Source organism: Bos indicus x Bos taurus, chromosome 1, assembly GCF_003369695.1.
Source record: "Bos indicus x Bos taurus breed Angus x Brahman F1 hybrid chromosome 1, Bos_hybrid_MaternalHap_v2.0, whole genome shotgun sequence".
Classification (NCBI taxonomy): domain Eukaryota; kingdom Metazoa; phylum Chordata; class Mammalia; order Artiodactyla; family Bovidae; genus Bos; species Bos indicus x Bos taurus.
Window position 1 is genome coordinate 130073242 of NC_040076.1, and position 14404 is coordinate 130087645.

At 49.4% G+C, this 14404-nt stretch overlaps 1 protein-coding gene across 2 annotated transcripts in view; it reads right to left on the reverse strand.

Annotated features, from left to right (window-relative positions):
• The window catches only part of ESYT3 (extended synaptotagmin 3), a 55732-nt gene extending 44219 nt beyond the window's left edge, over positions 1-11513 (reverse strand). For both annotated transcript variants that reach the window (XM_027545130.1, XM_027545119.1), the window contains exon 1: positions 10983-11513. In XM_027545130.1, the coding sequence (XP_027400931.1) occupies positions 10983-11300 (318 nt within the window). In that variant the 5' untranslated portion in view covers positions 11301-11513. The remainder of the gene's footprint in view (positions 1-10982) is intronic.
• Between the last annotated feature and the right edge of the window lie 2891 nt (positions 11514-14404).

The window sequence follows — 14404 nt, forward strand, 5'->3', positions numbered from 1 at the left end:
CCTCTGTTCTCCACTGTCTCCCATAATTGGCTCAAATTCATGTCTATCAAGTTGGTGGTGCTATTTTACCATCTCATCCTCTGCCACCCCCTTCTCCCATCACCCTCAATCTTTCCTAGCATCAGAGTCTTTTTCAATGAATCAGCTCTTCACATCAGGTGGCCAAAGTATTGGAGCTTCAGCTTTAGCATCAGTCCTTCCAATGAACACTCTGGGTTGATTTCCTTTAGGATTGGCTGGTTTGATCTTGCAGTCCAGACTCTTAAGAGTCTTCTCCAGCAGTACAATTCAAAAGCATCAATTCTTTGGTGTTCAGCCTTCTTTATGGTCCAACTCTCATATCCATACATGACTACTGGAAAAACCATAGCTTTGACTAGCCAGACCTTTGTTGGCCAAGTAATGTCTCTGTTTTTTAATATGTGGTCTAGGTTGGCCATAGCTTTTCTTCCAAGGAGCACTTGTCTTTTAATTTCATGTCTGAAGTCACCATCCACAATGATTTTGGGGCCCAAGAAAACAAAATTTGTCACTGCTTCCATTTCTTAACCATCTATTTCTCATGAAAGAATGGGACCAGATGCTATGATCCTTAGTTTTTTAAGTGTTGAGTTTCAAGCCAGCTTTTTCACTCTCTTCTCTCACCCTCATCAAGACACTCTTTAGTTCCTCTTCACTTTCTGCCACTGAATCACATGTACACACAAAGATCTAAGTACATACTCTCTTTTCTAGAAAGAAGAAGAAAAAAGCCTCTGGATCCTGCTCCAAAGGGCATTTCTATACACACACTTCTGCTGACTCATCTGATCTTGCCAACCCCTCCCCAGTGGAAAGAAGAGAGAAGATCCTCTCCCAGGTGTCTGGCGGGGAAGGGGACGCTGCACAAGAGGCCTTGCTGGGTTCCTGTCCTCTTGAGACAGTCCCTGCTCTCTGGGTGCCTCTGCAGAGTTCCTCCCCCACCAGAAAATCGCCCATATTTCAGTCACTTATCTCCTGATGAAACATTGCCTTACATCCCTTTTTTTCTCTGTTCTTGGGAGGTAAACGTTTAACCATGAAAACTGCTTTTAAAAATTATTATTATTTTTGACTGTACAGCACAGCATGTGGGATCTTAGTTCCCCAACCAGGTGCTGAATCTGGGCCCCCTGTATTGGAAGCTTGGAGTCTTAACCACTGGAACGCCAGGAAAGTCCTGAAAACAGCTATTAAATCTGTTACTTTTGGGGTGAAAATCACCCTGCCCAAAGTGCCTTAAGAGAAATAACTGCTTTGCCAGCTTGGAATTCCATTTTGGGGCTTCCCTGGTGGTTCAGGAGTAAAGAATCCACTTGTCAATGAAGGAGACCTGGTTGGGAAGATTCCTCTGGAGAAGGAAATGGCAACCCACCCCAGTATTCTTGCCTGAAAAATCCCATGGACAGAGGAGCCTGGCAGGCTACAGTCCATGGGGTTGCAGAGTTGGACATGACTGAGCAACTAAACAATAACCACTGTTCTAGAATCTGTAGGTTCCTGAACAGCACATCCAGCCTTGAACTGTCCTCAGTTGGCTGGACTCAGCAGGATGACTGAGCAGACAGTCATCTGGGTGGCAGAAGCCTGTCATCCAGGCTGAGGAGTAAGGGCTCAGAGCAGAGACGGACTGCTCTGAGCTACCTGCAGAGTCATTGCTTCAAGGAGTGCATGCATGCATGCAAAGTCGCTTCATTCGTGTCCAACGCATTGTGACCCAATGGACTGTAGCCTGCTGGGCTCCTATGAACCCATGCCCTTCTCCAGGGGATCTTCCCAACCCAGGGATCAAACCCAGGTCTCTTTCACTGCAGGCAGATTCTTTACCACTAAGCCACTGGGGAAGCCCCACCTGAGTATAATTCTAAATTGCCAGAGAGTTCAGTGACCCTGCTAGGTCTGGTAATGCCTTGAGGGTAAAAAAACTTATCCTCTTGCTCATTAAATTAGTAAAAGGCCAACCATCCAATCCTAAAGGAGGGCAATGCCAAAGAATGTTCAAACTACCAATCATGCTCATTTCATAAGCTATCAAAGTCATGCTCAAAATCCTCCAAGCCAGGCTTCAACAGTACATGAACCAAGAACTTCCAGATATACAAACTGGATTTAGAAAAGGCAGAAAAACTAGAGAGAAAATTTCCAACATCCATTGAATCATAGAAACAACAAGAGAATTCCAGAAAAACATCTACTTCTGCTTAATTGACTACGCCAAAGCCTTTGACTGTGTGGATCACAACAAACTGGAAAATTCTTCATGAGATGGGAATACCAGACCACCTGACCTGTCTTCTGAGAAATCTGTATGTGGGTCAAGAAGCAACAGTTAGAACCAGACATGGAACAACAGACTGGTTCCAAATTGGGGAAGGAGTACGTCAAGGCTGTATATTGTCACCCTGCTTACTTAACTTATATGCAGAGTACATCAAGTGAAATGCTGGGCTGGATGAAGCACAAGCTGGAATCAAGAGAATTTTGCCAGGAGAAATATCAATAACCTCAGATATACAGATGATACCACCCTAATGTCAGAAAGTGAAGAGGAACTAAAGAGCGTCTTGATGAAGGTGAAAGAGGAGAGTGAAAAAGCTGGTTTAAAATTCAACCTTCAGAAGATGAAGATCATGGCATTTGGTCCCATCACTTCATGGCAAACAGATGGGGGAAAATGGAAACAGTGACAGACTATTTTCTTGGGCTCCAAAATCAATGCAGATGGTGACTGTAGCCATGAAATGAAAAGATGCTTGCTCCTTGAAAGAAAAGTTATGACCAACCTAGACAGCATACTAAAAAGCAGAGACATTACTTAGCCAACAAAGGTCCGGCTAGTCAAAGCTGTGGTTTTTCCAGTAGTCATGTACAGTTGTGAGAGTTGGACCATAAAGAAGGCTGAGCGCCAAAGAATTGATGCCTTCAAACTGTGTTGGAGGAGACTCTTGAGAGTCACTTGGACAGTAAGGAGATTAAACCAGTCAATCTAAAAGGAAATCAACCTTGAATATTCATCAAAAGGACTGATGCTAAAGCTGAAGCTCCAATACTTTGGCCACCTGATGTGAAGAAAAGACCCTGATGCTGGGAAAGACTTTAGGCAGGAGAAGGGAATGACGGAGGATGACATGGTTGGATGGCATCACTGACTCAGTGAATTTGAGCAAGCTCCAAGAGACATGACTGAACAACAATAGTCATCATCTTCTTCCTCCTCTGCCTGTTCCTCCTCCATGCTGATAAGGCCACAGTGAAGAGGAAATGAGGACCTTTCAAGTTCTTAAGTTTTGACAGATAAGTTTAATGTGTAATCTATATAAGGAATTAGAGAAACAGGGTCTGAGTTGTTGTGTGTTTTTTTTTTTTTTTAATCTTTTGGCTACATTGCAAAGCTTGTGGGATCTTAGTTCCCCAGCCAGGGATCAAATCCAGGTCCCCTGCATTGGAAGCCCAAGTCTTACCTGCTGGACTACCAGGGAAGTCCAGGGACCAAGATTTACATTGCCGATGTTCAGTGTGGCATTCATGCCACAGATTTTTATTGAAAGCCTATCTGAACTGGGCACTGAGCAAAGAGCTGAAGGTACAGAGAGATATAAGACACACACCTTAAAAGACTATTTGATCTGGAGGAAAAGTTGGGACATAAAAATAGGTAGGTGCAAGTCAACACGGGAAGTGGGTGTGACAGAAGGGTTGCAGCGCAGGTCCCTGAGCTTTGACTTGAAGGAAGAGTCAAGGGAGCCAGACTGGAAGATCAGAGGGAGAAATTTGCAGACACAGAGAGGAAACAACACCCACCTCGGCCCACCAAAGAAACAGGTCCAACTTTGACATAACCAAAATACTGGATGTCCGAGAAATGGTCAAGCCACTTACGGTCTCTTCATATTAAGGATATCATAACCTTTAAGGATTTTTTGAAAGAACGTTTGCAAGATAATATTAAGGCCACAAAAAGAAAAAAAAATTCAAGAGTACAAGTTTTCAAAAGATTGTTTTCATACACCTTTTATACAAAGGAAGTGTTCTCAAACATAGGGTATATTTCCGGGTGGTGGAATTGTAAATGCTTACTCTAATATTTACTTATAGTCCATATCCAAATATCCTACCATGGGAATATTTGCACTTTTATAACCAGAAAAATGAGATTTTTAACCAGTTTATAGCCAGTTACTTTAAAAAGTAAACACAGTGTGGGCAAAAGAATGGATTGGGTGAACCTGGGGTTTTGAAACATCCTACCTCCTGGAGAGTTCCTTGGCTTATCAAGGACTAGTGACCCTGGGCACAGTGGGATGGGACTTCTCAGGCAGGAGCAGCCACCCACACCTACACAGAGAGGGTGCACAGGAGCTGAGCCCTGACTCCCAGTGCAGCCTGAGGGATTCAACCATCATTTCCTTGGTTTGAAGTGACAGGAGAGGTAACGAGAATGAGACTCTGTCCCTTTAATAGTTCCCACTGGGCCAGAAAACATTTAACTGTCTCTTCACTATTTGCAGTAGAAGAGGAGGTGGTGGAGGAGGAGTTGGTGGAGGAGGAAGGAGGGGAAGAGGGAGAGGGGAAACTTTCCTCCAGCACACAGGAACACTTTGGGGCTATGAGCTCTAGGTTTCCTGAGATTTAAAAATGCCTGAGAGTCTACCAGGAGAAGTAACTCTGAATGGAGGGTGGGAGGATAGGAAGGCCCCAGTCCCCTGCTCCTCTATGTAGCTGTGTTGTGGCCTTCATGAGTCATGATGAGGATGACAGCTCACACCTCCCAGCAGCTCCCCCAAAGTCACTGGGGTCATTCCCACAGACAGACCGTCTCTGCCTGGGGTCAAGGCTCTGGACCACAAGGCCAAGACAAGCTGAAATCAGCTCTCCGTGCCTTTCTGTCCCCTGGTGAAGGACAGGGGCTGTTCTACCCTTGGCCCTGATCCCAACCTACCAGCTGACCTCCCAATGACTTGGATCCTTAGCTTGGAGAAAAGGTTTCGGGGACTCCTCTATTCCAGGAAGATTCAGCTCCCCGTAACTTGCACCAGGCAGTCTCCTGTGAGTCTCGTTGCTGTTGTTAAGTCGCTAAGTCTTGTCTGATGTCTGACTCTTTACGACCCCATGGACTGCAGCACATCAGGCTCCTCTTTCCTTCACTATTTCCTGGAGTTTGCTTAGATTCATGTGCAATGAGTCGGTGATGCTATCTAACTATCTCATCCTCTGCCACCCCCCTCGCCTTTTGCCCTCAATCTTTTCCAGCATCAGAGTCCTGTGAGTCTGGGTATCATTAATTACCATCCAGATCTGCTCACCCCAGGACAAGATGAGCCACTCAAGTGACCAAACATGATGGAAACTTTGGGTTCGGAGTGACCCACCCCCTCCTACAGCCTCTTCCTCCAAGGAGGCTGTCTGGGTTAGATTCATTCCCTCCCCCATGTTTTCCCAGAACGTGCATTCCACATTATAGGATCATGCTGTGTCAGAAAAGCCTGTTCTCGTGGGTCTGCATTCAGCTCAGGGGTTCCTTGAAAGCAGGGACCATGTGTCACTCATGTTGTGGGCCAGGGTGCAGCATGGTGCCTGGCATTGCAAGTCCTCAATAGATGCTTGCTCACTGAGTAAAGGAACAAACATGTGGATGCCTAAGTTCCCTGTGCCAGGCCCACATTCTGCCTCTCTTATTACCCAACCCAGGCCCAGGACATGATAAGTCCATGACACATCACTAGGTCGTGGGGCAGAGACCCAAGGGGCATGATTAAAACCTGCCCTGCCCCTTCCTTCCTGAGGATGGGCCTGACTCGGAGCCATATGAATGACCTCACAGAGGCTGCAGAGGCCTTTTGGGAAAGAAGTCCCCAGCTCCAAGCCATGCCCAACGAGTCTTGATGTTTAAAACCAGGCTCCATGGCCCTGACTCTGAGAATTGAGCTTTGGGATTGAAGTTGAGAGTTCCGACCCTAGCTCACAGCTGTCACTGCATTTACTCCCCTAATTAGCAGAATTAGTACAGGACTGACTGTGGGAGCCTGGGCCCTGGAAGACTGCCGCTCCACCCACAAAAGGAATGTGAACTCTCAACCTCAGGAAAGCAAAGCGCTCAGCCCTGGTTGTTGGGCTCAACAGCTGGCACAGAAACTTAGAAGGATCCATCCCAGGTATCATCGTCCCAGGGATGCTGCTGCGAACCTTGGATCGCTCAATGCTTTGAGTGAATGGCTCGCCTCTCCTGGGTGTTTGCTTCAGTGGGCACCCCCACTTAGGTGGTGGGGAGGCAAGAAAGATTGGGAACAGTGTCCTGTGGGTTTGGGGCACTGGAGAAAAGCTAAGTTGGAGCTGATCAGTGGTGGCACACTCCTGCAGCTAAAAAGGCTCTAGAGCATCCCCTAGAACCTCATCATTTTCAGGCAGGAATCAGAGACTCAGAGTCAGGCAGGAATCAGAGACTCAGAGAAGATAGAGGACCTTCGCAAGGTCCCCCAGTGAATGAGCCTCAGACTCCAAGTCCACACGACCACATCACATCAGCCCACTCCCACCGCAGGAGACACACGAGGGTTAACTGTCTCCCATGAAGCTGCCAACTGACTGCTATCAGCTGCCAGGAGAGTGAGCATGGCCAGGCCTGAGACCACAGATAGACACAAGGTTTCTGACAGTTCTTTCCCCTGACTACCAGGCGGGCCCTCATCCCCCAGACACATCCACCTGGAGGCAGGTGAGACTCGTACCAAACTTCCCTCCTCACACCGGCCCACTCGTGCAGGGGCACAAAAATATCTGATAAACAAACCAATTATCCAAGTGAGCGCTGGTCAAGGGCTCCATGAGCAACAACCCATAAACCACAGGGCGGCAAAGGGCCAATTGTGCCCAGATCTTGGAGGCAACCTGTGGAGACCCAGCTGGGGGCCTGAGCCTCTGGGCAGGGGAGGGTGGAGGCTTCAAGCAGTATAGGTTACCTGAGGAGCCCAGAGCACCAAGGACTGACTCTGAAGATCAGGTGGGAAGTTTAGGAAGTACCAGAGGTGGAATTCCATGAACGGAACCCCAGGAAGGGCTGGAGTCTCCAGTGGGCCCTGCACCCTGCAGACATCCAACTCCAGAGCACATTTGCTGCTGGGCCATTTGGTAATGAGCTTCATTTCATGTTAGGAAAATAGAGAGTTGAGAGGGCTGGGAAATTGCAAAGGATACAGTGACAGACCCCCAGAGCATGCAGTCATGTCTGGCTCTGAACAAGCAGCTTTTCAGACTCAGCTCATCACAACCATGTGTAGAAACGGAGCCTTCAAGGCCAATGGCTAGATGAGTGGTGGAGCGGGGACTATGGGATCAGGGTCTCTAGTTCTATCACTGTGCTGTCCACCGCTCCCAGCCCTGGCAAGGTGGGCTGACCGCAAAGGCTCTTGAAAATGAAAGTCGCTCAGTCGTGTCCAACTCTTTGCTCTTAATTCTTTGAAAAATCTAAAAACTGAGTATGAGGAACATTGGCATGAGTGGCAGGCAGTGGCTGCTCCCCTGTTCAGAAGAGGAACTGCTGTTTGTCCACGTGGCTGGGTCACATTCACAGGACAAGGGCCTCCCTGGCATCGTCACTTGTGACCCCTTCTATAGCAGAAGCAGCCTTCCCTTGAGCTGTTCCTGGAAGGGAACCAGAGGAGGAGTGGAGCTGTATCAAGTTAGACCAGAAACAACCTCCTTTAACAGGATTTCACACGTGGGGACAATGAGAGCCAGCGCGGGAAAGCAACTTCTCTTATCACCTGGAGGCAGCAGCTGGTATGACATGTTGAGGAGGAGTCTAGTGGGGCAGGAAATGACCGCTGCAGTGAGAAGGGATTGCTGTGGCCTCTCGGGTCTGGCTCAGCCTGGCCTTGGCCTCTGTCCCCTCACAGGGACTGGGTGCAAATTAGAGCAAGGTGCGCACATGGCTGGACAGGCAGCAGGGGCGGGGGTCCACCCCCACTCACTGGGTGCTGGGTGATGACCTGCAGGGCTTCAAGGCCCTCAAGACCTTTTCTTCAACACCCTGGCTAGTGGTCTGCCAGTTGTTAATTAGTAAAAATATTTCTGGACACCAAAGATCATAGTCCATTAATCCCCTTTCACTCAAGAAAACCAGTTCTCCAAACAGGGAAGAAGGCCCACTGAAGGGTCCACATGTCAGATAAAGATGCCCAAGCTCTGAAATCGTAGGCAAGGGTCCCTCTTCCCCACCACATGGGAGCCACCTCTGTCTTCATAAACAGTGTCTGTCCTCAGGAGGCAGGCAGAGGGAAATTCAACCAAGTAGGTTCCAGATTTTCCACATCATCCCTGGGCATGGAAATCTCCACGAGGCAGATTCAAAAGCCCACGTTTGCATCTATTTGTGTGCTCTCCACAGGTGTTCACACAGACAACCTACTTCCCCAGACCTGCTTCACATTCCAGATCCCCAGTCCCAGTCATAGGCACCCAGCTCTCCAAATCAGAATGCAGAAGACCCTGGTCCCTCCTGCACCCTGCTCTAGGGCCCTCCCCCCGCACCCTCGCACCTTGGTCCCCACTACCACTGATACCACCTTGGCTAAAATAGGTTTCTCACCTGGTCTCTTTCCTCCAGCTTCACCCCTCCTGCCCTGCTGCTTTTTACAGGACCTTTCCAAAACCTTCCCCAGACTCCCTTCAGAATCAGCCCCAACCTCCATCACACCTACCTCAATTTGGCCCCTGTCCTTCAGCCTGCACTGCACACATCAGCCAGGCAAAGCACCCAACACCTGCTCAGATACCAACCACACCGTGCCTCCACGCTATGCTCACAGGCCTTCTCTGCTTAGGCTGCTCTTGGCAGGGCCACTGCTTCAACCCAGCGGGCTCAGGCCTGGGGTATGGTTTACAGGATAAGAATCCAGGAGGTACCGTCTTGGGTTCTGTCTCATCCATCTCGCTGAGCTCCCTGTTGGCTAGGTCCATGTAGCTCTGGGGTCACCTCCCTCAAGAGAAGCCAGAACAGTTTCTATGGTGTCTGTAGGAGATAGGGGGTTGGGGAGTATCAGGGCCCCTACAGGATCTGAGTCTTACTCCAATTTCAGAAACATTGCCTTGGTATACAGCTAAGTGCCTGGAGGCCTCCCTAACACAGGGAGGGGCAAAAAGGGGGAGGTGTCATTTGGTGAGGTCTCAGGGACTGAGGCTGCCATGGGGGTCATGACAGAGGCCTAACAGCCAGCCTGAGATCCTCATCAGTGAGTAAGGAGTGTGGTCAGGTACAGGCCTGCTCTCTGGGTCCACACTTCTCAAGATCACAAGCCTCCATAGAACAAGCAAGGTCTGGGGAAGACAGGCCCCAGACTCAGTCTCCAAGGCTGCTACCCAATATTTGTAAACCTAATTCTGAAGCTTTACTGTCCATCCATATATTAATAAGTATTATGGGGACTTCCCTGGTGGTCCGTTGGTAAAACTCGGTGCTCTCAATGCAGGGAGCCCGGGTTTGATCCCTGATCAGGGAACTAGATCACATGCCACAACTAAAAAATTCCTGCATGCTGCACCTGAGACCTGGAGCAGTTAATAAATAAATAAAAGGTATCATGAGCTAAATTGTGTCTCCCAAAATTTATATTTTGAAGTCCCAATCCCGAGTACCTTAGAATGTGACTGTATTTCGAAATAGAGTCTTTATAGAGATGATTAAGTTAAAACAAGACCATTAGGGTGGGCCCTAATCTAATCTGACTGATGATCTTATAAGAAGAGGAAATGTAGACACAGATATGTAGAGAGGGAGGGCCACATGAAGACATAAGGGGACAGAGCCAAGGAGAGGCATCAGAAGAAACCAACCTTGCCAACACCTTGGTCTTAATAAATTTCTAGGCCACCCAGCCTGTAGTACTTTACAGCAACTGTAGAAAACTAATGCAATAAGGCTTACTTTCGAATTTAACATAAACGGGCCTTTCTAATATCTTCTTCTCATCCCCCTTCAGCAGTTACTGTCACCGGTGGGGGTGAGGAACCTACAGCCTGGCTGGATTCTAGAGTACAGGCCTCAAGCCAGAGGAGGTGAGGGGTCTGGTGGCCTCTGGACAGCTCTCCCGCCGTGTGCCTGAATGTATCTGGAAGCCATCAGAGACAACCAGCCCCAGTTCATCATCCAGAGAAGAGGGCTTACAGCAGACCAAGTCTCAGACCAAACGCCCCTCTTGCAGGTGTTTCCCAAACTGATCATGAGACTCAGGGAGGTTCCTTAATTCCACCTGGGGGTTGTGAGGTGGGGCCTAGGCTTGTTTCTGTTAGGTGGGCCAGGAGATTCTCAGGATCAGAAGCATTTGAGAAGCCACAGCCCAGGTCATTCCACACCAGGAGATGGTTGTGTAGCTGCAGAGTGTGTATCGGCGTGTCTCTACCAGTCCAGGGAGGGAGAGAAGCCTGTGTCCCAGCTAGGCGGAGGCTGGGCCTCTCTCTCTCCCTCGCAGTCCCATCCCTGAACTCTGGTCTCTAGCCCGGCCGCCTCCCTCTGTCCCGGCCTCTGCCAACGGCAGCTAGTCTGCGTTTCTGTCACTGCTGTATCTGTCAGTGTTGCACCCTGCGTTTTTGCCTTGAATCAACAGGCGAGTGGAAGAAGTGTCTTCTGTCTCCCTCACCAGTAACTTTGCAGAGTCCCAGACGCCCTTGTTTTTCTCCTGGGTGTGGCCCTCCTGCGATTTTTCTCCCAGGTTCTGGGCCCTCAAGTGAAACCCTGGTTCACGCTCCCAGCACAGCAGGACCAGCGGTGGGAATGAGACCAGGGAGCGCCGCGGCGAGAGGCACGGCCACAGCCCCCAGGGTCTGTCCCCTGGGGACCAGGTGTGAGGGTCCTAGGCTCCCGCCCTCCTTCGGGTCTGCGCGCCCCAGCTCCTTCGCCGACCGCAGCTTCCTTCCGAACCCCCAAGGCATCCCCCCAACTCCGACCCTCCGCCCGGCTAGGCCCGGCTCACCCAAGCGGGCAGGTGCTGGCCCAGCAGCTCGCGGCTGATGAACTGGCGTTCGTTGTCTAGGAATTCGAAGGCGGCAGCCAGGCGCCCGAGCTTCCCGCGGCGGTTCCTGCGCCACCACATCCACAGCAGGACGCCGAGCAGCAGCCAGGTGATGCTGAGTCCCAGGTAGCCGGCTAGGTAGACGGGCGCCAGGCAGAACAGCACGCGCGCCGCGAAGGCGTAGAGCTCTGGCAGCAGCTGGCTGGGTAGGCGCGGCTCGCGGCCCGGCGCGCGCTCGGTCCCCCGGGCGCCGGGGGGGCAGGGGTCCTCCGAGGGCATCTCGTCGTCTCCCTCTGCCCTCACCTGAATTCAGGTCTGCGCGCCGCGACGCCCAGGCACATCTGTCCTCCAAGGGCGAGGACCAGACCGCCGCACCGCGCCGCACCTGCCCGAGTGGACTCTCCTGCGCAGTTTCCGCGCCGCGAACTCGGGGTTCTAAGTAGAGCACCGAGCGCAGCGCCTAGGAATGCGCTGCGCCGCAGCAGCTCTCGGCTCTACACCAAGCCTCCAGCTTAGGATGTCTCCGCCCCCGGGGGTGGGTCCAGGCAGCAGGGGGCGGGGTCAGGCTGCTGGGCTGGCGCCTGGCAAGGTCTGAATAGAAACCCAGTGTTGAGGGCGCCCCCGCACTTAAACGTTCTGTGCAGGTGCCCTAAGAAGTTGTAGGCACAACACTCGGGTTTTGCCCCGGGGAGTTTGTGACTCACTGAAGCATGTGGACAAATGGCTTGTCATGGATAAGTATCACCTAAAACCGGTTTCCTACACCCAGTCTGCAATATCCAGCAGTGTAGTATTCTCTTAGCAAGGGCCACCCAGCCCTGAATCTGAGTCCTCTAGGTGGATTAGAGCGCTGTACCTCTGCTCTCTCCTCTTGCACCTATAAAGCTTAGATCTAGCCCTACACCCCACCTGATCAAGCTCAGTGTCTCCCCTCTGCCCCACCCGCACTCCAATCCTCTGTGCCAGGTGTCAGTTTGAAACTTCATTCTCTACATCGATCAGACACTGGGAGTTTCCCGGGCCAGGCCAATCCTGCTCATCTCTGGGCGCCCAGTACTGTAAGCGATGGTGAATGACAAGGGAAATGAAGAGCAAGCCCTTGGGGTGCTTGGCGGCCAGTTATGAAGCCCATGGTTTCTACCTAATCTTTTCTGAATGATCAGAACAGGTGGAGGGCTGAGTTCCAAGTTCAGACAGTAAATCATTTTGTGGATGACATACATTTTAGGCTCGCCAGAGTGGGGACATCAAGTACTGGAATGGGATTTTCAGTTCAGTTTAGTACCTCAGTCGTGTCCAACTCTTAGCGACCCCATGGACTACAGCACACCCGGCCTCCCTGTCCATCACCAACTCCCAGAGTTTACTCAAACTCATGTCCATTGAGTCAATGATGCCATCCAACCATCTCATCCTCTGTTGTCCCTTTCTCCTCCCTCTTTCAATCTTTCCCAGCATCAGAGTCTTCAAATGAGTCAGTTCTTCGCATCAGGTGGCCAAAGTATTGGAGTTTCAGCTTCAGCATCAGTCCTTCCAATGAATATTCAGGACTGATTTCCTTTAGGGTGGACTGGTTGGATCTCCTTGCAGTCTAAGGGACTCTCAAGAGTCTTCTCCAACACCACAGTTCAAAAGCATCAATTCTTTGGTGCTCAGCTTTCTTTATACTCCAACTCTCACATCCATACATGACTACTGGAAAAACCATAACTTTGACTAGACAGACCCTTTTTAGCAAAGTAATGTCTCTGCTTTTTAATATGCTATCTATGGTGGTCATAACTTTTCTTCCAAGGAGTAAGTGTCTTTTAATTTTATGGCTGCAGTCACCATCTGCAGTGATTTTGGAGCTCAAATAATAATAATAATAAAGTCTGTCAGTGTTCCCACTGTTTACCCATCTATTTGCCATGAAGTGATGGGACCAGATGCCATAATCTTAGTTTTCTGAATGTTGAGTTTTAAGCCAACTTTTTCACTCTCCTCTTTCACTTTCATTAAGAGGCTCTTTAGTTCTTCTTCACTCTCTGCCATAAGGGTGGTGTCATCTGTATATCTGAGGTTATTGATATTTCTCCCGGCAATCTTGATTCCAGCTTGTGCTTCATCCAGCCCAGCATTTCTCATGATGTACTCTGCATATAAGTTAAGTAAGCAGGGTGACAATATACAGCCTTGACGTACTCCTTTCCCAATTTGGAGCCAGACTGTTGTTCAGAACAGTCCAGTTCTGACTGTTGCTTCCTGACCTGCATACAGATTTCTCAGGAACCAGGTAAGGTGGTCTGGTATTCCCATCTCTTTCAGAATTTTCCACAGTTTGTTGTGATCCACACAATCAAAGACTTTGGCATAGTCAATGAAGCAGAAGTAGATGTTTTTGTGGAACTCTCTTGCTTTTTCGATGATCTAGTGGATGTTGGCAATTTGATCTCTGCTTCCTCTGCCTTTCCTGAATCCAGCTTGAACATCTGGAAGTTCACAGTTCACATACTGTTGAAGCCTGGCTTGGAGAATTTTGATCATTACTTTACTAGCATGTGAGATGAGTGCAATTGTGCGATGTTTTGAGCATTCTTTGGCATTGCCTTTCTTTGGGATTGGAATGAAAAGAATGTGATCTTGAAGCTGGCAAATGATTTGGAATTGTTCTGTGCGAATGTGCTAAGTCACCTCAGTCGTGTTCAACACTGTGACCCTATGGACTGTAGCCTGCTGACATTCTTTCAATAGTTGTATTGAAAGGTCAGACCTGATGGATGACAAGCACAATGTAATTGTATTCCCTTTTCCTCAGTCCTTCAGGTATCTATCTCTCTGTCTGTGTCTGACTTTTCCCTTCTTCTCTCCTGGATAAAATTACTTGTTGTGATGGAATGTGTTAGCAACACCTGTGTTCCTGGTGGTCTGAATAGATGGACCCTCCTCTGTCGTTCTTGGTCTTCCAGGACCAGCCAAAACAGAAGCTGAAACCACTCAGCTTGGCATCCTGTTATTACATTTCCCAGCACAACCTAGGAAGTCAAAGTAGGCAATGCATCTCACTTGAGTTCATTTTTGGAGAGTTCCTTTTTGAATGTACATAATGCTATTAAGGGCTCTGAGAAGTCTGCAGATAAAAAGCTATTATATTTGATTTAAAACACTTCCCTAGATTATTTGACCACAGAACTCCTTTCCTCAAAACACTCCTCTAGAGGTTGACCCAGGTCAGCTTGAGCTAAAGGAATGAGGATGTTTGATAGGGATGCAGGGAGGTTCCCTGGAACCTGAGGCAGGAATGTGGCTGACTTTTGTGATGGGTGGACTGGGGAGTTAACTGGCAGGACTGGGCTCTGCATCCCTGCTGCTCTGTCGCTGACCTGCCTCTTTTGCCTCTGACT